The sequence below is a fragment of the Leptosomus discolor genome, chromosome 22 (genome assembly GCF_034619465.1).
Source record: "Leptosomus discolor isolate bLepDis1 chromosome 22, bLepDis1.hap2, whole genome shotgun sequence".
NCBI lineage: Eukaryota > Metazoa > Chordata > Aves > Leptosomiformes > Leptosomidae > Leptosomus > Leptosomus discolor.
This window is the reverse complement of record NC_141412.1, coordinates 7,369,033-7,391,163: the sequence shown is the minus strand read 5'-3', so window position 1 is coordinate 7,391,163 and position 22,131 is coordinate 7,369,033. Positions and strand designations below refer to the sequence as shown.

General features: G+C 53.0%; 1 protein-coding gene across 3 annotated transcripts in view; it reads right to left on the bottom strand.

Moving 5' to 3' along the window:
- Positions 1–11,525, bottom strand: part of KIRREL3 (kirre like nephrin family adhesion molecule 3) — a 116,258-nt gene extending 104,733 nt beyond the window's left edge. For 2 of the 3 annotated variants that reach the window (XM_086476795.1, XM_086476796.1), the window contains exon 1: positions 11,453–11,525. In XM_086476795.1, the coding sequence (XP_086332921.1) occupies positions 11,453–11,486 (34 nt within the window). In that variant the 5' untranslated portion in view covers positions 11,487–11,525. The remainder of the gene's footprint in view (positions 1–11,452) is intronic. The other variant, XM_086476797.1, reaches the window with a different exon arrangement.
- Between the last annotated feature and the right edge of the window lie 10,606 nt (positions 11,526–22,131).

The window sequence follows — 22,131 nt, the reverse complement described above, 5'->3', positions numbered from 1 at the left end:
ACCTCCTCTGACCATCTGGATTAAAACCAGAGGCTGTTATAGGCAGACGTGTTACCTGATGACAACTGACAAGCCAAATTAATCTTCGTGACTTGCAATCCTTACGCAACCAGCCCCAGAGAACCTCCTGCAAGGATCCCACCATGAGAGCTCACCCGAGACCCCATCCCCGCGCTCCCTACGAGCGGACAGAACCTCCGTGCGACCGCCGGGAGCGCCGCCGATTAACGCAGCACCCGGAGCCTCGGCAGAAGCCTCCTGTCCACAAACCAACTGGATCTGACCTTGCTTAAAGCCTCCGTGACACCGATTAATGAGCAGGAGAGGCCCGTGCAGGGCCACCTGCAAAGACCTTGCCTGCAAACCCTTGAAAAGAGAGTTAATTCTGGAAATAATGCCGCGGCTCGGCGAGGAGGGGTTGCGGGCCCGGCCGTCTCCCAAGCAGCTATCGGAACAAACAAGTTGACAAATGAGGCTGCCTCTTAATGAAGCCGAAGCCAAAGTCAATACCCGGCCCTTCTATCAGGGCACAGATCAAAGATGGTCTCAAGGGCAAACGACCTTGGCGGGGGTGGGACAGCTGTCACTCAGAGGAGGGAAGGGACGGCACGGAAATGAAGAGCAGCAGCCTTGGAAGCAGAAGGAGACAAGGGCAACTTGCAGAAGACGAAAGGAAGAAGATTTAGAAGAGGAGAAACGCAGAAGGCGTTTCTTCCAGGCCTGACGTGCTCTTTTAGCAGTTAAATCTGGTGATTAAGATCCCGGCATTCTTTTCGTCCCCCACTATCGCTGCTGCACATCTAGAGCAACACCACTTTGACAAAAACCCTATTTCAGGTACTTTCTCTGCAGAGGCTTTCCCTCTCCTCCCCACCCCAGCTAATAAAGGACTGAAATGGGGAAGGATGAAGGTCTCCCCACCTATTTTCGAGTATTTGGGGGGCGGTTTAAAATTCCACCTTCAAATTCGGTACGCTGGGGGTGATTTTCTGCTGTAGCAAAGACAGAGGCAGGGAGGGAAACGGCAGCAGGAAGGGAAGGAAAGGAGGAGACTCCTCAGGTAGGAACAGCACAGCGGACAAAGAGATATCTTCCACGAAAATGAATCAACTCCCCCACCATCAACAGGCATTTGCCGATAGAGCCGTCGCTCTGCGCGCGGGCCGGTTCTTGCCAGGCAGCTTAGTCCTACAGCACCTTTGCTTCCATCAAGGTCCACTGCATCCTCTGAGCCCCCGCTCCGGGACTGCCCCTTGCCCCCCCCCCCCCAAAAGCAGCCTTGCAGCAGGGCATGGCAGAGAAAGGAGCTCTTCTGAGGACAGCCCAAGCTAGGACTCACCGGGGACAGCCCAAGCCTGATCCCAGCCTCACCGCTGGCTGGTGCTGGACAACCCTCCTCGCCGGTATTCCACACTCTGGCTTAGGGTGGAGGTTCCCGGGGCAGGGATTGCCTCCCTCCCCATTTGGGAAGCACTTGGCACAACACAGCCTTCACCTTTCGCTTCATGAAGCTTTCTGCTGTCGTGTGAGCCAACACCCTCGGACCTCCCTGCCACGCCGTCTCCAGAAACATCCACCAGCGACTCCGCTTCCCCCGCTCCTTCTTTGAAAGCTGCTCGATTGAATGCTGGTCTAAGCTGATGGCAACAAAGACCTGGCATACTTATCTCCAGGTCAACCTAAATATTTCATTTAGCTTCTAAAGAAGTCAATTCCTTTCTCTCTTTCTTCCTTCCTTTATTTTATATCTCGAAATGCATAGTGTCTCTCATGAATATTGATGAGGATCATTAGTCACTGAACATTTCACTTCTCTTTTCCTCCTCTATATAAAGCCTTCATCTTTGTTAAAGGGGAAAAAAAAAAATCCATCTCGGGTTATATCTCTGGATGTGTTTTAAGATTAGCCCCATTAATACACTTATGGATTGAGTAAATACCTACGGCAGCAGATCCTGGGCTACGTAACGGGATGCGTACGTACAGGCCATGAGACTGCTGCTGCACCGGAGGGAACTGCTAAGATCCGTGCTCCAGGTTCGTTGCTTCGTGAAGGATCGCAGCAGCAGCCCTGGGTACTAAATAACCATCGTGTTGGCTGCCTGGCCGAGGGGAATTTCGCTCACACTCCCCCTCACACATGCTCCCTATCCATCCTTCAGGTTTTTGACCATGCCTGTTCCTTCTGTCTTCATCTACCTCCACCTGAAGGCTGCTAACCGACTTCAGCTTTATTTAGTGAATACAGATGGCAGGGTTTGGCCAGATACAGCAAATCGCTTGGGAAGAAAAAGAACAGGACTTGCAGCGTTGAAGTCGATACTTCACAACAATATTTCACTATTTCCTTAGCATAAGGATTTTTAGAAGGGTTTAAAAAAAGTGAAAGCCAGCACAACCAAAGCGAGATACTGCAAAACACCCAGCAGAGTATCGTTCAGTCAAATCCAACAGTCCCACTTCACTGAGAAATGGGAACAGGCTCCTTTTGCTGGCTTGAAACGCGCAATTCCTGCCGTTATAGCTGTGAAACACAGCCGTCTTGCACCGCTCCCGTAAGAAAGAAGCTTCATCTTACAGGTTGGGGCTGGGCGGCAGCAATGACACTACGTGACCTAAGGAAACACAGGGAAACCAGCGGGGAACGGAGCTTCAACGCTATTTCTTCAAGCCTTTTCACGGCAAACCAAAGCCACCGGCTCTCTTGTGCCTGTAGCGCTAGAAGGGTTTAATCTTCACAACATTCGTGCTCGGCTCCCACCCCACAGCCTGGCTTTAGCTGGAAGTACTCCAGCCACAGCGAGTTTCTGCTCACAACTGCACAGTACATTGACTCCTGCCGGCCCGAGAGCCATTTCAATGGCGAGCCTGGCTGTTTATCAATACCGAGCGCGTGTCTTGGGGTGGGACTTACAAGGCTGCAGCGGCTTTAATTGATATTCTCAGCGACGGTAATTTGGTGCTGCTTCATTGCTCCAGCCCGTGAAGCTCCACGGCAGAAAGCACGCATGGGCGCCCGCCGCCGGGAGAGGGAGGTCAGAGATCCAGCCGAGGCGGGAGCGAACCCCGGGTCTCCCCGCAGCAGCGGGGAGGCCTGCAGTGCTCATCAGGACCTCCCCCCCCTCTCCGCCAAAACCGGCAGAAGAGATGCTCTTCCTTTCTCCAGCTTTGGGTAGGGATATACTATCACCCTCCTGCCCCCTTCCTGAATCAAGGTCTAGATTTTCTTGGAAGCAACTACTTCCTTTGAGAAGCTGGAAGCTTCCACACCATCATGTCCATGCCAGGAGGATTTACGGCATCATCCGAACCTGGCTTAATGGCACAGCCAGACCTGCACGTCCAGGTTCTGGTCTGGTGGACACCGGCGTGACCTGTATGGCTAATGAAATACCGCCTGCCAGCAACCTCTCTGACAGGAATCCCGTGGACACCGAGGGAGGAAAGCTAAATAACAGACCCCCAAGCTGCAGCAACAGCTCTGCAGAGAGGGGAGGATTATCAACAGAGACACACGCTCGGAGGTAAACTCGGAGGGTAGCCCGGAGGCAGCCCAGAGATGAGAAATCCAGAGCCACTGTCTTCACAGAGAAGCCCTGCATCTCCTTTTAATTCATGCTCCCCTCAACTCCTGATACACCTTAGAAATAACCCAGCACAAACCCAACAGAGATGGCAACACCGAAAGACGGCCGGCCCGGGTAAGGGGAAGTACGTGACCTCAGCTCTGCCCTTCTCAGGTGCCTTTTACAGGGCAAGCTCTTCCCAACAGCTTGCTGCGGTCCTTCGGTGCACACCCCATTCCAAAAGCCACCAAGGACCTAAAGGGGCGTGCAAGGGCAATGGAGTTCAAGCAGCCAAGATGTTCCGAATCCCACCCTAGATATCGATCCGTGTTTATTAACGCCGAAGATTCCTTCAGCAGGCCCCGCACAGGGATGGTCCACGGATGGCACGTGATCCACGGTTCTCCCGTAAACACCCACAGGCTGAACAGCACGAGAAGCAGCTCCTGAATTCTCTCACGCCAGTACTCGGGGAGCGAGGAAGTATTGTATTCATTTATTTAAGACCACGCAGCAATAGCTTTCCACAGGGGACCGCTACTCAAATCAATAGATAAAATTATACCTTTAGACCATTAACTGCTACAACACCACCGCTACCATAAAACTCGCATCAGATTTACGGCCGGCGGAGCTGCTCAGCCGCCCTGCAACCGCTGTAGACAACGGGAGCGTCGAGGATGAAACCCTGCTCCCCCTCTCCAAAGGGGCAGAGAGCGGCAGTAAGCCGGGGAGGCGTTGCCTACGCTGCCTGAGCAGCGGAGCACAGGGGATCCTTCCCTCGGCAGCATCCTCGCGCCTGTGCGTGACTCACAGCAGCGTACGCCTCTCCAGCAAGGTCCCGCATTTCACCCAATTTTCCAGCTGACCCAACTCGGGCAAATGTTCCCCCTTGACACCAGACGAAAAGACAGCTTGTTTGCTGGTTTTTCCTCAGGTTTCACTGACATCCCTGCCTTGTTTAGCTAACAGACACACAAAGCATCACAGAAATATCAATGAGACCTCTGCTGATAACAACGCATCTTTAACAACTTCCCCGGCGCTCGCTCCCTCCACTCGCCTCTTCCTTCTCAAATGCTTTTGTCAGATAAAGAACAAAGGGCTCCATGCAGCTTACAGGGGAGATGCCTTCCCTAATCAATCGTGACCGCGTGGGGAGACGCGAGTGACAACAACGCTTGGGGTAAGGCAAGCTTCCCTGTCGCAGAGCCGCCCAGCCCCGGAGGAGGCGGCACCTTCCTTGGCAACACCGGCGGAGTTCGCCACACAAAGCTCGCGCCGCATCCCGCGGGGAGCCTTGGAGATCCGCTAACGACGGACCCACCACCGCGCCGGGGATCCTGCCGCTTCGAGCAAGGCTCTGCGCTCCCAGGTTGCAGACCGACGCCAAGCCTCAGAGGGCAAACCGTAAGAAAGCGCTGGGCTGCTCGAGAAGATTCTCAAAGCTGTTTATGGGCTTCGCTGTGGGCACAAGCAGGCTCTGTAGAGCCAACCAACGCTGCTTGAGCCAAACCAAGTCAGGCATTAACAGGTCTGGTCCCAAAGGACAGACCCTTTCCACCGCCGGGCCAGAGAACCGAGTGAGGTTTGAGCTTCTCCAGCAGCAGAGAGGCTGTTGGCAGCTGGGAGAGGAGAAAGGTCACCTTTTACAGGGATCAGAGGGGCTGGCTCCGGTTTATCCTTGGGCCTGAAGAAGATTCATGCTCAGTCTGTGCTGCCGCGGATGTAAAAGTCACTGGCAAGATCCAGATTAAGTGTCCCCATAAATCCAAGCAATTCTGAGGCACCAACTGCCTCGCCGGGCTGCTAATGGGTGGCATGAATACGTCACCGTGTCTCAGTGCCACGCTCTAATAGGACATTTTCCTGGCAGGAAGCGTTCCCTGAACCTGCTTTGAACTACAGCAGGCAGCAGAAGGGGCGTTCAAGCAGAGAGACATTTGGAGCAGAGACACAGGCAGCTTCTCCGAACAAGCCATTTTTCCCCAAAACAGCAGGGACTCCACCCCAGAGCCCCAGCTGGTTTCTCTCCAGCAGTAAGACGGGGCCTGACAGAGAGAGGAGCCTTGGAGGGAAAGGCAGAGCCCCTTTGCTCTTTAATGACGAAGCAGGGGGGCACAGGGGGATGGCTGAAGCAGGGTGGGACTGAACGGGGCCCAGAGCAGCCTACAGCCCAGAGACGAGCGATGCGTCCAGCCTCTGTGCCCGCCAGGACACCAGTCAATACCGAGGATGTGTTTTAAAGCTTCAACTCAGTTTTGGCTTTAAATCCCTCTTCCTTTCCTCCTCTGCCCTCTGACTTCCTTGGTATTGGATTCCAGCCGTCTCGGCATTGCTGCCGCAGCACCCCAGCACCCTGCTAACCCAAACGCTCCCTCCCGCAGCAGAGAGCTGCTGCCGCCGAAGCACCCGCAGCCTTTGTTCTTGCAAGAGCTGCAGATTCCCTTTGAGAAGCTATTAGGAAGCAGTCGAACAGAGCAACCTTTCATTGACAAGTCACTCGGCCCTTTAAACGATCTCCAAATAGTGTTTTCTTTGTATCGCTTCCTGCAGTTTAACAGCCGTGATTTCAAGTGACTTTGGCTTATGATAAACTCCGCGTCTGCAACGCGGCTATTCTCTCCCTCTTTGGTCTCCCTCACCCACTTCTTCTTTATGTTTTTATTAAAAAAAGATCCAGGAAAACAGATAGGAGATTAAAAGGGAAACAAATTGAAATGGGTCAAATGTATCTTGCTTAGATGACAGCCACCCCATTAGATACTTTTAAACAGGACAAATAATCCGTTCAGAAGCACAAGTGGGCTTTTACATTTATTCTAAATTACAAACCAAATGACTGCAGCCTCAAATGGAAGCACTGGCTAATTGCGCTAATATCTCACTAATTCCAGCACCAAGGATTGGGGGGAAAAAAAACTAACGATTTTCACCATTTTACCAATTATTCAATTTAGACCAAGGTACATTATGCAAACCCTGGGTTGAGCTTCCTCTCCATCTTGTGATCTATGACAAGGACTGGAATCCCAATTATTAATAATGGAGGAGCGATAATTATTCTAAGGATGGGTACGAGATAATTATAAGCCATAAAAACAGCTTTCATATGCACACACAATTCTCTCCCCACGTCTGGCAGAACCAAAACCTATCTGCAGCCTAGAGATACGCTGAAGTCAAAGACCAAAAAAACCCCATCCGGAGCTCACGAGCGCAAAGCCGCGGCCGATAACACCAGCCAGAAACGGGCAGCTGCCCGCTCCTGCCAGGCAGGCAGGGGCTGATGCAGCCTGCGAGGGCTGATGAACCATCACAAAGAGAGCAGGTTGGCAGCTCTCCTTCAGGTCAGGCCAACCCTGACCACGTTTGAGGTGTGTGGATGAATCCCACCCTTTCGGGAGCTCCAGAGCCACCAGAGCTTTGCGTTAGCCCCAGCACCTTTACATCAGGTCCCAAACCTTGTGAACAAAAAGAGTCCAGGTGAGATTTGCAGCTCAGGCTGCAAAACTCGCACGTCTTTCACCCTCCACACTCTTAAAACTCAAGGTTTGTCTCATGCTGACCGACAGCCCCACATGGCCTTCAGAGAAAAACCTCCCGCCTTGGATTCAGACAGCGGATTTCTGATTTCCGAGCAGATTTCTACAGTCATTACCCAGCAAATATGATTTGCTAAGCAACACCCTCTCCCAATTAAACACAGAGCGGCACTCGTTGCTACGTGCAGCTGCCGCTCTGCGGTCATGGCTGCTGGTATCGCTGTGTAAGAGCGGAACGGAGACACCTCGGATGCGAAGAGTCACAGACACCGGGTTCTGCTTCCAGCCACCATGCGAACGGAAGGCGGCTGCTGCCGGAGAGAACTCCGGCACAAGCCGGAGCGCCACTCCTGGCGCACCAGTCAGCGTTTGAATCTACAGCGGCCGACGCCGAGGAGACTGCCTGCAGATTAAGGTGCAGATTTTAGCCCCGTGCCTGTCCCTAACCGACGCAAGCAAAGCGGAAAGCAGGGCTATAAGCCAAGCTTGTAACCACTATCAGCTGGTCCAGGAGGAGGAGGAGGCTGCTCCGAGTCCTTTTGCTGTCCCTTTTCCCAGCCACGCCTGCTTTCACCACCCAACCTTGGACACGAGGCTGAAGCCCACCCTTCCCCTCCCCGCAGGGACAAAGCTGAGCACCGGGTCCACCCCGCAAGAGACGCCACCTGCCCGCTGCGGGCGAGGACACGAAGGAGAGCCAGCCAAGTGCCTGGCGAGGCAGGTGAGAGGAGGGAAGGGAGCTGCCCTGCCCGCGGGGAGGAGGTTGTAGGCACCTTCCAGCAGCCGACGGCTGGCGGGAACAGGTGGCGAAGGAGAAGGCTGACACCTCTCAGCGCTTAATCGTTCCCGTTAGTGGCTTTATGAATGGCAGCCAAAGAGTGCCATAATTGCTGCAGTGACGCTTGCTAATGACTCGAGTTAGATCTGGCAAGAAGTCAAAGGCAGGAGAGGAGAAGAAAAATAGCAGGAGCAGGACTGACATCTACATACCTGCCTTTGACCACCGCAGAGGAGAGAGGAGCAAGCCCAGCTTGGGACCCGCAGCTAGGGACAGGATGGGCGAGCAGAGAGAGATTTTCCAGCACACCGCTTGCCCTCCCTTAGGAAGGGAGAACTGAATGTGAGGGGGAAGAGGGAATAGAAAAATAAGTCCTGATTTTCAGGTTGGTTCAAGATCCTTATTCTTGGGGGGGACTAAGGCGACCCATCTCACAGATAGCACCTTCCTACTCCAAAATCACCCTGAGCCAGCACAAGCCTCGGGGAAAGCAGGGTCCCTCAGCTCGCCGCCAGCCTCAGCAGCGCCTCCACCGCACGGCACGTGACTGGGGACGCCCAGTTCCCACAGAACCGCTGTGGTGGCCAGGGGAGAGTTGTTCCCCAAGACGAGCCCAGCCCCTTGTGAGCAAACAGCGTGCTCCTCCTGATTATGTATCTGTTTCTGAATGTTAACAAACAGTCAGCAGCATCTGATGGAGTGGGTTATTAGTAGAATGAAGACAGATGGTGGAGGATTAACTCTAAAGCGTCTTTATTGCAAGGCCGTCATTACAGACAGCTCTACCCCTCTCTCCCTCTGTCTACAACTGTCACCAGCTTAATTCCACCCTACAACTCACAGCCGCACACCAAACGGCGATCCCGGCCCGCAGACGAGGCAATCGTCAATCACAGCGAAGGGATAAGCATACAGCAGCCACGCCGGAGCGGCGCCTTCCCCCTCCCCGGCCTGTGCGCACCCCCCTCCCGAATCGCGCCCAAATCCAGCACCTTTCCTGGCGAGGGCTTCACAGCGGCCACGACGCAAGAGGCAATCGCACCCAACGCGGCACGGCGGTGCCGGCTGAAGGGACAGCACCCCAGCCATCGTTGCCTTGCGCATCACCGGCGTCGCCATCAGCAGCCCAGGCTGCTCTGTTGCCTTATAGCTGGGAAAGACATCAACACCTCATCCAGGCCTGTCTTTCCACGACGCGGGTTGATACGAGGAGCTGGTACGAGTTAACTAACAGCGACAGAGGCAAGTTCTCCGACATTTAAGTTTGGCTCCTCGCCCTGGAGGGCAGCTCAGCCAGAAGAGCCGGCATCTGCAGTCAGTTGCGTGAATGGACACCCACCAGCTGGTAAGCACACAACAGGCTACCGAAGAGCCTTGCTGGACGCGGCCACAGAGCATCTGTAAGCCACAACATTTATTTCACCCTGCCGGGAGAGGTTGCCACGCTGGTCTGCAAGCGCCCAGCCTGGATCTTCTCGACAGGCATAGCCAAGAGAAACACTTTCCCACCAAGAAGCGACCCTTCCACGCTGACAAGGCCTCTGTCTAAGTCGTCCTGTGCTTCCCTACCTACGAGTGCATTTTGTAGATGCCTCCATTAAGTGACAGCAAGGTTCTAACGATCCCTATAATTACCCATTTCCACTACGATGGAGACCCCACACCTCATAATTATCCCATTGCCCCACTGCCTACCTCTGCTTTCAGTTCCTTCAGCTACCCTGTAATTATTAATAGGGCTATTCATTAGCACCATCACGCAATAAAAAGAGGAAAAGCTCTCACTTGGCAAAAGCACAAAAGCAAAGCTGTCTCTCCCCTTATCCCTGCAAGGTAACTGGCCCAAAGAGCTTGGCTCAGGTACTCTGGGCAGGAGATACCTTCGCTGTACCTCTGCAGATGACACCCCCCCCCCCCCCCTTGGCTCACATGCCATGCAGCGTGGATCTGCGCTGAAACCCACCAAAAACCCGGGAGGTTGGAGGCCTGAGATCGTCATCCAGGACCGCCTCTAGTGAAAACACGAGTCCTAGGCGGTCTTTGTAGCCATGGAAATCCCCCAACTTTGTTTTTGGCAGATTGTACCTTTAAACATAATGGTCCTGCAGCCTGCGGGGGCCAGAAACTCGCTGCCTGCGCAGCGTCAGGCAGGCACACTTTGTTCCCTTTCCCACACAAAGGCTTTAATTTTGGCCTTTCATGTTTCTTTGTTCTCTCCACACAAAGCCCCGTTCAGCCTGAAAAGGGGGCTTACTTCGGGGGGACAGGAGCTTCTGTGAACGATCCCAAAAAAGATCGGCGGGATGCCCAGGTGCACGCGCGGTCCTGCCAGCTCACAGCCACCCTGCCATCGTCCCCGGGGTGCTCCTGCCTGCCTCCAGCACCTACAGGAGGCTTGAGGGACAGGAAGGTATCGAGAGAGAGTCTGCACCTTCTCCCAGCACTCGGACGAGACTCTGCCATCCCTTCTCCCACGGGGCAGCCCCTTCCCGTTCAAAACATCCTCTAATCAATGTTTAAAAAGCATGTGGTAATTAACAAGCACGAGGTGAAGTCTTGTGAAGTACTTTCCCCATGTTATCAGCTCGGTATCAGGGCTCCTGGGAAACCGAAGGAACCTTTGATCTTCTAACTGATATTTGAGCCATAAGCTTGCCTCCACAAGAGTTTTACCCCATGAAAGCTAAAACACCTTTGTGAAGACAAGGCTTCCTGCAAAAGCAGACACCCCCGCGGCTCACTGCTGGCAACGCACGCTCCCACGCAAGCAAAAGGAAGCGCAGCGGGGCAAGCGACCCTTTGTCCCAGTAACTCCCAATCAAAGCCCCCTCCAAAGGATTAAATCCACGTTTGGATCAAGTTCGCAGTCCCCAGAGTCACCCCACAGCAGCCAAACCCTCCTTGATACACGCTCAAGACCCTCCCCTCCCACAGGGCTCTGGGATCTTTCACCCTTCTCTCATCCAGCATTAAATCAGAGGTGGTGCTGCACCAGGGTTTGCTCCACAAAAAGAAGCCAAGCAACAAAGCTACCAGAAGCAAGGATGCCATTTCTTCCAAGCTTAAGTAGTTTTTGTTTAGTTATTATGCTTCATAATTATTTATGATATTTCTATGGATTAATCAATGCTCATAAAGTTCTTGGGAGACGACTGGAATATAAAACAGGAAAAATGTTCGCGAGATCTCTGCCGGCGTGCAGGGGTTTGACAAGCAACGGAACGGAGCCTCTGAGAGGTGCAAAAGCACTGAAAACAGGTCGCCTGGAGGCGTCACGGTGAGGCACCACCGCCAACTCGAATAACAAGACTAGATGTAGCAACTGCTGGAAGAGCTTCCCGTGTGACAAACCCTTTCCGTAGGAAAGGACAGTGGATTTTGAACGTATGGAACTACTGAGCTCCTGCTTCCCACACCGGTGCCCTCTAAGATCAAAGGGCAAGCGGGATTTTCTCCTCGGTGTGAACAAGAACCTAGCAGGTTCCTCGCAGTAGCACATCCGCATCCCTTGCAAAGAGACGGCTAAAGAGGAAGGAAGAGTGGAAGGTGAGGGAACCGCTCACCTTCAGTCATCCTGCGGTACTTCTCCTTGTACATGAACCCCAGTACTAGGCAGCATCCTCTTCCTGGGAGCCCCAGTTCTGCAAGAGAAGAGAGAGCCACGTTAGAAGACCAGGCTGGGGGCAAGAGCCAGCGCACAGGGATGCCGCGGGGAGCAAACCCTGCCGGTTACGCCGCGCAGGCAAAGCGCCGGCGAGGCAGGCGCGTCACCGAAGCCTTTGGTCACCCGCACAGAGCTCGGCTTTTGCTGGGGGGGGTCCTAAACCAACCGCTTCCAGCTGCTGCTGCGCTGCTCCACTGCTCATCTAGAGACAGGAGGGTCACCATCCCCTCCCTCGCCCGCTTCTTAAGTGCTCCTCTATACTCAAGCAGAGGGAACGAGCCGCATCTTCCTCCGCATCAGCGCGTTGTAACAACGTGGGCTCTTTAATCCCTTTCTCCCCTAGCGGGCAGCAAAGTGAAATGGGAAGACCGGCCCTCAGAAGGGAAGGGAAGCCTGGCTGGAGGCATCTCGCTCTGTAGAAGCGAGCGAGTGACCCTACAAGCAGTAAAAGCGCCAGCCAGGCGCCTGCCTTTGATGCCTCGATTTCTTAATGGGGCTCTCTGGCTATCGGTAACAAACAGAGAGAGATCCGAGCACGGGTTTTTTCCAGCAGCAGGCTGCGCGCTCTCCCCGCGCGCGTCTCGGAGAGGCAAAAAAGCTCCAGTTCTTCAAACAAATCCTCCCGTGTCACAGCGGAGAAAATTAAGGTACCACGTCCCCGCTGCTGCCTGCGGACCTGCAGAGCCCCTCGGGGGCTTCTGCGCTCTGCAGAGCCCCGCTGATCAAAGCCCCTTTGATGTTTACTTAATGTGGCTGCGGACTCTTTAGAGCCCCCCCCCCTCCACCCTCTCTGCCGAGGAAGGAGGGCTCGGGAGCGTCGTGAAGTTGTGGCGCGTGCAAGAGGGGAAGGCAGCGAAGCGGGAGGGTTGAGAGCGCAGCCAGAGCTGCCCGGCAGCCTCGGCTTTTAGCGCCGTGATGCAAACTTAGGGTTTGAACTGCAGGTCTGGGCTGTGTCCAGAGGAAGGGGAAAGTCGCTCCCCGCAGCGTGATGTGACGTGATGCGCAGGGAAGACACCCAGATAGACAGTATCCCTCCCCCAGTACTGCTGGCTGCCACGGCATTCCAGCAGGGGGGTTAGCATCCTCCTCGGGCGCACAGTAGGAGGCAGAATCAGAGCCTAAACCCAGAAAAAACAGGCTTCTTTTGACCCCAGGACACACAGGGTACAAGCAAAACTAGTTAAAGCCCTTTCTCTAACATTAAACAGGGCTCCACCTCGCAAGAGGCTAAGGACCAACAGCTCCTGACCCTAAGGCTCCCATCAGGGAGGACATAAGCATCTAACAGAAATAAATCACCGGTGTAATCCTGCTGAAGGGGATGCTCAGACAAAAGTGAGCCTCTCAAGATGCTCAGGGTAAGCTGAAATGCAAGTGCCCCCCTAAACCCACGTTGCCACCTAAGGTAACGCCCCCAAGAGAAACAGGCATTTCTAGAAAGCAACTCGCTTCACCTGCCCGGGATGACTTTGGGGGTGTTTGCGACTCCCTCATCGGCCATAAAAGGAGGTGACTAACTCAGAGAGACGTCGAAAGCTGAGACAAATCGGGGCAGACGAATCAGCTACCTGCGCCCTCGGCCGTTTCTTGAACCACAGCCCTAATTAACAGGAAGAGGCAAACGCCAACCATTCCTCACCTCGGATGCCAAGGTGGAAACCAGCCCTCTCGCTCCACAGTCCAGAGGCGACACAATCCACCACGACCCGCCCAAAGTACGCAACAACTGCAAATAACACGAAGAAAGGTGGTGGCTTGCAGCGCATTAGATGCCTCTGGTACTCCTGGCTGTGCAAGGGTCTGGTCTGCTGGGTTCACGTGCAGGACATTCAGCCCAGGTTGCCTCCCTTGGCACTGTCCCCTAACCAGAATTGGCAAGACTTGGCTGAACTTCGAGTGGGGTTTCCAGGCCGCCTGCGAGAACAGACGCAGCGCGTGCGGCCGGCGGGCTGCGAGCCGGCCGACAGCCTCCGGGGCCAGCGACACCGAGCCTGCAGAGCGCACACGAGGCGTTTACATCTTTATCGATAGGAAAGCAAAACCGCATCGATTCCTACTGAGGCTTCAACGAGCACCGAGGTATCAAAGCGTAATTAAACCACCACGATTAGATCAGCGGCGCGCAAGGCGGCGCAGCCACAGCGGGGCTGAGCAAGCCAACGTTCCTCCCTGACGAATTCAGACGTGCGTCGTACACCCCAGCCCGCCCCCGTGGGCCTGTTTGTGGGTGCCGGTGGGGTTTCTCTCGTACGCAGAGACGTGGCACGACAGGGGCTGCCGTGCCCTCCGCAGACCACCACCACCACCACCGCCGCCACCGAGAGCATCCCGAATAGCTGCAGCCTGCTGGGGGGATGAATATCCAGCTCTCGCCTTCCAGTCGCAGGGAGCGAAATGCTCCCAGAGGTGGAGGTCGTGGTTTAGAGACTGTGACCCAAGGGAACGGCTGTGCCACCCAAGAGGTCCCAGTGACAACTTTGCCCTTAGAGGGAGGGAGGGATTGTCAGGGCTGAGCCACGTGGGCTGCATCCAGGTGAAATCCGGCTTATTACCCGTCTGGAGCCTGGATCGGCGCACACCGGCATGGGTGTCTATCTTCCCTTTGCCTCCCTGAGGGGTGCTATAATTAATGCTTATAAAACACTTTGATATCCCATGATGAAAGGAGCTATACAAGAACTCCGCATTATAATAATTCATACCATAAATTTGTGAGAACATGCAAAAATCTTTATAGCTAAAGGCACCTTTAAATACTTGAGAGCGCCTTTAAAAGGTAAAATACTTCAAGACGACTCTGATGCCTAAGGATGTCTCACCACTTCACGGCTTTTAGTGGCTACCTAAAGCTTAACCAGTTAAGCAGATACCCGGCATTTTAAGTGTTGTGGCTTTGGGGGGGGGGGCTGCTGAGATACCACTGAAAACAGAACGCTTTAACCCACTGATTTTCCCCAGCAGAGCGAAACTAGTTACAGTTGATCATCTCGGGCACTTTGAAGAAGCGTGAACTGAGGTATCTTGTTTGGAAAATACACGGCAGAAGCGTGTTTTGACTCACTCAAAAGTGCCTGCATTAATCCACGGCAAAACTTGCAGAAGAGCCCATCGGGCAAAGCTCAAGCAAGTCCAAACCACACGTTGCCAGCACGAGGGGCAGCCAGCGACCACGAAGCAAAAGCCAATTAAAAGAAACAAGAGTTCAGGGTCTTCTAGAAAGGAATCTTCAGGCACAGACTGGGCAAGTTTGCTTTGAAAGAAAGATCTCTCTCCGCTGGCCCAAACTATTCTCCCATCTTTTGGGATTTCCTTACCCGATTCCAAGGCAATTCCTCCACCTACAACTCCGGGAAGGAACTAAGTTTCTGATCAACTGGTGCAGTAAAGGCTAAAGCTGCAAAGCAGTAATAAAGGTTTATTAACACAATTGTAATGTGTACTACTGTGTAGCTGTATTCCACCAGGAATGAGAATAAATGTTTAATAGCCCAATAATACCTGTTTAATAATTTTTCAGCTCATCCTGTCTAATTACAAGTTTATTAAAGAACGATAAACTTTATAATCGTTGTAAAGGCATAATTGCAATTCCATTGCTTATTTAATATTGAGTTAATTATATTACAACTAAGTTATATTTTCCCATACATATTAAATATCAATTAGCTGTTTTAAACTATTGATTTGTATTTAATTAACTATGCTATTATATACCAATTAAGCTCTTATAAGAGAAGCAGAAACAGCTGGCCTCTTAAATTAAATTTTAAAAACTTTGTGTTAACAAAAATATCACGTCTCCATTTTCTCATGTTTTCCTTCCACAGAGATGGCAATTTGCTACCTGTAAATATTTTTCTCCAATTGCATGTTATATGCATGAGCTTCAGTCTAAACTTTTTTTCTTTCCAGGATGGGGAAGGGGCAACCTCCACGGCAGATATCCTAGCGTCGCGGACACCAAAACACGGCGACTGGGAAAGACAAGGGGGTTGGAAACGCCCCACCTCGCCTGGGGATCTCAGAAGCAAAGAACTTGGGCGGGAGCTCTTGAAAGAGGACAGAAGTCCCCAAGGAAAGAAGCTCAACACCTTCCGCTTTGTTCCTAACTTGGCCAGCAAGGGTGACATGAGAAGATCCTTCGTCACCAGATCCCAGAGCTTTTTGACTGAGAAACCTTACGCTCCTGCTTAGAAGCTCCCTGTCCTGACGGACAAAGGCGGCTGCTGTCGGGTAACTGGCTGAACAAGCACATTACGGCCACGAAAACCCCATCTCCTGAGTCTTTCCTTGCTCTTGGCTTCGCAGCGTCCAGCGACGATGCCTCCCCAAAAGTTAGAAGAAACGTGTGAAGGAGCATTTTCTTCTGGTCCTGGTTTCCAGGCTCGGCAACCGTCTTGCTTCACTCGCGCAGATTTCCTAAACACCCCTGTGACCGCTTCTTGAGCGCGCTTTGCTCTGGGCACCCATAAAGCAAGCCGCACCCTCCCCCTCCAGGTTCTTCTGCTGCCAGCGCTGGATTCGAGCTTCCTCCCTCGACGTTATTTGCACCGAGGAGCGTTGCTGAGCAATCTGAACTACTGCAGAGAGCAAATGGATCCTTCGGCACGTAATTTCTATATTACACCGTTAAGTCTGCAGAGCAATCTAAGATCCTCAGAGATGAAAAAAGCTATAGAAATGCAAGTTATTATTAAATCTGTGCCTGGTTAATTTATAAAAATGTATTAAAAAAACCTAAGAGGCTTCCCAGATGAGAAAATGGGCACATTACTGTTTGAAATATGAATGAACCAGAGATCAGTGTTAAATGCTGTAGTGATATTGTATTTTAGTCTATAGTGCTCCGCAGAAAAGTTGCATTTATAAACCCATTTATTGTGTTATGTACTTGCAAACCACCTTGTCATCCATTTATTGCACAAATAAAATCTTAAAAGCAGAGGATTAGTTGAGTGTGTCCCTGTGGGACCACAATCTGACTTTAAAGAATCCATCAATGAAGAAAAACAGATGGAGCAGAGGTGTTTGCCAGCTCATTGCTCCGAGATGTAAAAGGCAACTGTGCAGAAGGGCTATTCTCCGAGAGCCCACAGACCTGGAAGTCCTGTTCCTTTTAAAGAGAGAAGGCACACAGAGCAGAAACCAGGCCAGCTCCGCTTGAAGACTTCGGAGTGGCAAAGTCTCCTTTCTTGCCGCTGCAAAGGGGTGAAGACCACCTTGGGGAGGACAGCTCAGCTCTGCGTGGCAAAGGAAAACTCCCCGAAGCTGAAACTCTGTGAAGTACCTCGGTTAAGACCTAAACTTGCCTTAAACGACGCTCGAGAGGCACGTATCTGCAGCTCGGGAACCAGAGCCATCCACGACCCAGGAGGAGGTCCTCCAAGACAAACAGCTTTGGACAGGCACATGCCTCGAAATATCATAGCACGCCAGCATCCAGCTCTTCAAGATGCCTTGAAAGGCATCAGCACCAAAAGCTTCAAGGGGAAGACTAGAGAAACCTCGCAGTAAGCAGCTCTCCCCCAGAACGAGCTCTGCCCTGGCACCAGACAATTAAAGTCGCTTCTTAGCAGGAAACACGACCGGCAGAAGGGGAAAGAAAGAAGAGGGATTCACGCTGCTGAGCAAAGAGAATTATTTCCCTGAGTTCCCCGGCTAATGAAGGGAAAAGAGGCACCTCCAAGTTGTAACTCGGCACTGAAGTGATTTGAAGAGCTTTTTTTCTCTAGTGGCAACACGGAGCCTTTGGTCCCTAAAGTTCAGCGTGCTGAATCTGTATTCCCCACTCTCCTTCCCAGCTGGTGCCACTTCTTCCGAGCCTCTTATAAACCTGTCCTATTTGGGGAGCATCCAGCAAGCGAAGAAGAATCCTCACAAACCTCAAATCCAGTCATTCTTACGATTATTTTTTTTTTTTCTTTCCCCTGAAATAAGTAAGTTTGAAGGAGCTGTTGTAAGCAAAAGAATCTACCCCAGAGTAACGTGGCCTTCAGTACTTGAACCTTCTCGTGTAAACAGCTTTCATACCTTTGTATGCACAGGTACGTGTTTAAACTAGTCAAACCATCTGAAACGCTTCGCTCAGGTCTTGTGGCAGCAAGTTCCACAGCTGAACTACACCTCACGGGCAGGACAAAGTATTTTTTCCTCTGTTTCCTTCCTGTTGTAAAAAGCATAAAACTTTCACACAGTGTTTGTTTGATTTGAAAGAAAAACAAACAAAAGGTTACAGAGAAACAGAGTCTGTTTCCTTCACCGCTAACAAAAACAAATCGACTCCTGCTTGCGCTGGTGCTGGTCAGGCAGCCAACGCAGCCAGAGACTTCCACGCAACCTTGCCAAAACCACACACAGGCAGAGGAAAAGGCTGGCGGGGCTGCCCCCAGTCACAAATCCTTGGGCACTACTGGCAAGAAAGCGTCACCTGCAACTCCTCCCGGGTGACCACTTGCTCCTTCCACACCCTATTCCGAAGGCTTCACCAAGAAGAGACGTGCGGCCAACGGTCCACAGCAACACCTCCAGGCCCTCTCCACCCCTGTGGGGTCAATGTTTCATTGACAATCTCACAGCACGCAGGCCGTAGCTCAAGCATTTCTCCCCAATTTACATGTTTTCTACAGTATTTTGCAAGAGCTGCTATCCCGTTGCCTCTTTCATCTTGCTTAGCTCGGACCCTCTGAAGCTCCTCGGCTTGCTACAGCCCTGGAGCTCGGATCCTCCCCGGGAAGACGTCTGTATTGTTCAGTGGGGCTACGGCCAATTCACCTCGCTGGTGGATTTGACCTGCACTTCAAGGACTTCCCGGGGATTTAATCTGCTTTTGACTACAGCCCGCTGTACGTGCTGCTCCGTTCGAGCCACAACACACGCGTCCTGTCTCACAGCCGCAAACTGCTGCAGGCAAGTCAGGAACGAGGCTTGGAGAGAAGCTGAAGCGACACGTGAGCACCTCCCCACACATCCCCCAGTCTCTCCTTGACGTTTCCCCAGCTCAGCCCCTGAAACCATGACACATCACCACCCACATCACCCCACCAGGAGAAGACAGGTACTGACGGGACCACGTTCGCCGACTCCGAGGAGGCGGCAGGGCAGCCAGGGCCACCGGAGGACAACCAGGTGATGGGCACATCTGCTTTGGTCGCACTCCAGTGGTTGCATTGCGCCAGGCGACACGTTCTCCACGGAGCTCCTCGTGTCCACCAGGGCATGAACAGCGAGGGCAGGAGAGGCGAACAGGCAGTTGGAGCCTTGTCCCTCGCCCCGTCTGTCTGCTCTGCCTCCCCCAGGCATCTCCTCTCACAAGCCCAGGGCTCAGATGGCCCTGGGCTGTCTGTCACTTACCCCCACGCTCTGCTTGGCAGCTCCAACCCGAACTTGCAGTCACTCGGGGAGCTGCCTGACGAGGTTCGCGGTGGCACCGATGCGGCATTACTTGTTCCTCCCCGTCCAGCCATCTTCCCCTTCTACCCCTCCCAAGGCCAGGAGCTGCGCGTTCAACTCCATAGAGCAGAAAAATAACTCTGTCCCACCAGAGAGGAAAGGGTGGAGGACACGTATGAAACCCACCACACCTTTCTGCAGCACCTCTTCCGTTGTACTGGACCAAACAAGCTCTCCAGGGAATCAAAACGCCTCCAGACCCAGACACCGCAGCACCCGGGGTCTGTGTGAAACGGGGCGGGGGAGTAGGGCTGCAAGGCAGATGGTTTGGGCTAGTCTAAGCCGGGGTGAGCCTTCCTGCTCCATCTCCAGCGATTGCACCGGCATCAGGGTGGGCTCCTACATACCAGGAGGGCTTTCAACAGCCTGTTAGTCTCCACGATGGTCTGAAATCTGAATGAAAAAGCTCAGAACGAAACCATCAGGGAGCAAGATACAAGACCCACATATTTTGATTCCTTAAGAACACAGTGTTTTCTCTAAAGACCCGATTTCATCACCAAACGCTCCTTTTCCTCATTTCACCGAAAACCACTGCGCTGTTCCTCGCTCCTGCCGTCGGACCCCTGCGTGTCCCATCACAATCCAAGCAACTTCAGCCACAGGCATGGCACGCTGTTATCCTGAAGCCTGGTGGGAGCATCTCGTGTTGGAACAAGTAACTCATCCTGTGCTCCCCTGGCACGCAGAGAGCTGCGCTTACACGCGGGTCTAGAGATCCGCGCAAAGCGGGAGGCTCCAAACCCTCCACGGGCTGGCCACCCTTGCCAACTGCCCTGCACCCTCCAAGACTGAGTAGCTGCAGCCCTTTCATCCCCCTCCGAAGGCAGGGAAAGCACAGAAGCACAGTTGTGCTCTCACTTGAAGACGACACGACAGTCAGAGGCTGGGAACCCTGCGGTCCTTCCATTACTGGGAAATCACGCTCCAGCCTCGCGTACGCCATTACTCCTTTCTATCTTATAATTAAATTGCGTTTGCCCGTTACCTCACAGCACGGCTGCAATTCTTGCGCGTCTGAGGCTTTTTTTTTTTTAAAAAAAAAAAAAATTCTGATCTTCAGCTTCTATTTGATTTTTCCTTTCCTTGCCAAGTCTCAGCCACTTCAGAAAACTCTTTAAGCCGCCTTCCCGCTTGCAAAGCGAGAAGGGGGTAGGAGACCTGCTGTGCAGCACCAGTCCGTGCTACGCCACCTCCTCTTGAGCGTCCTCCGGTCCCGAGCTGAAGGAGACCAGCGAGGTGAAGAAGCTATCTGGGGTCAAACCCACGTTCGCAGGTTAATCCGCATTTTCTCCTCCCCTATTTAAACCTCCCAGCAGCCTGAACGGGAGCCGAGGCACCTCAATAGCTTGGGGAATCTCACCGTGATGTTCCCAAACCGTCACGGATGAGGAACTTGGCCAAGGGAGCAGCAATTCAAGATTAATCCCGGTCGGAGGTGCGTTTGCTGCCGTCCCTGCTCTTTCCCCTTCCATTTAAAACTTGCTCGAGGCGCCAAGATGCAAGGGGCAGCAGGCAAACGGGTCCATGCCCTCCACCAACGAGCAAAGCACCAATTACAGGAAAGGGAAAAGAAAGCCACAAGATTTAAGGGATTATCTAATTGTTACATTTCCATCCTTTCCTGCAGGAAGGCTGCTTTGATTGAGGTATTGAAGCTTTACAGTGTGCTGGCAGGGAGGGCTTTGGCCACGCTCAGCAGTAGGAGAAAGGAAAGTGAGCGGGCAAATTTCAGGCTGTGGGAGGCTGATTGCTGCCCTGTCTGGACCACGTTCCTTCAATGTAGCAGATTGGGTCCCACCACGAGAAACACATCCATCACCCGGACTGCTAGGCCACGCAGGCGGCCGCGGGCTGGGCTACTTCTGTTCGAGGCGGCACCAGCCACCTCGCCTGGGCCCAGGGAAGACACCGAGCAGCCACCCATCCGCCACGCCAGCTGCAGGTTGCAGCATTCAGCCTACATCTTCAACCCCGCAGTATTTCCTTTGTCTCCTGAGCATCCCCGCTCCCCTTTCAGAGCGTTATCCGTTTCCTGACCGAGTGGAAAACTCACAATTCCTGCAACCGGCCCTGCTGGCTGGATCTCAGCAGCTTCAGCAAGACAGGCAAGTAGTTCACGCCCCGTTAAATTCTTCCCCCACCCCTACAGATGCAATTATCACAGGCGAGAGGTACGAAGGTAAACCGGGGGAGATGGGTATAAGGGAAGGACGTGGCACCCTGCTCGCGCCCTTACGCATCCCCAAAGCGGGGATCTCACCAAACCAAGCCCCAATATACACCTTGACGCGCCTTCCCTGCTACTGCTCCTCGTTATCTGCTGCCAAACCCCGCAACTCACCGCAAGCAGCTTGGCTGCCGCTGCCAGGGGGCCATTTTCCCGGTGTTGGCCGTGACCTGGATGCTACGCGCAAACAGCTCCCCGGCTTCCCCCCGTGTCAGCGCGCCGCTCCCGAGCGCGCGCGCGCTCTCTCAAATCCCATTAAAAGTAATGGGGTGAGATTGTCCAGCCCATTACTTCCGATGGCTTCGTTTCAGCCAGACAGCCTAAAGCTCCCATATCCTCAAAACAGCCAGCAGAGGAGCTCCAGAACTCTCCGCTTCATTATCACATCGCGTACGCCAGCTTGCCAGGGTTTAATTGGAAAGACAGCCAAGCCTGTGTTTAGGTTTGCTAATTGCTGCAGGAGAGACTCAAGCACTCCTTGCACCACCGATGATTATTTCCTTGCTCAGCAATTTCTGGCTTTTCAAGGTGTGAGGTTTTTACGAAAATAGTCTAAGAAGAACCATATGCAAACACAGCCACAGGAGAGGTGCTTTACGAAACTGTTGCGTGCTCCAAGATTCAGCCGGTCCTGCTGGTGCTGGAGGGAAAGCACGGCTGCGGGAAGAGCCAGCCGGGGAGGAACGCAGCTCTTGCAAAAAGCCGAGTGCAAATCAGATATTTAAGCTGCATCACGGGAGCAGTAGTTCCGAGTACTTCTGAACCGTAAGTCCAAGACCACACTGAGGGCAAAGACAGGCCAAAAAATCAAACCGTTTTGCTTCCAAGACAGTGTGATATTGGGACACGCTCGGAAAGCTGCGCAGCCAAATGCCTTTCTTTGGGAGCCTGAGAAATTC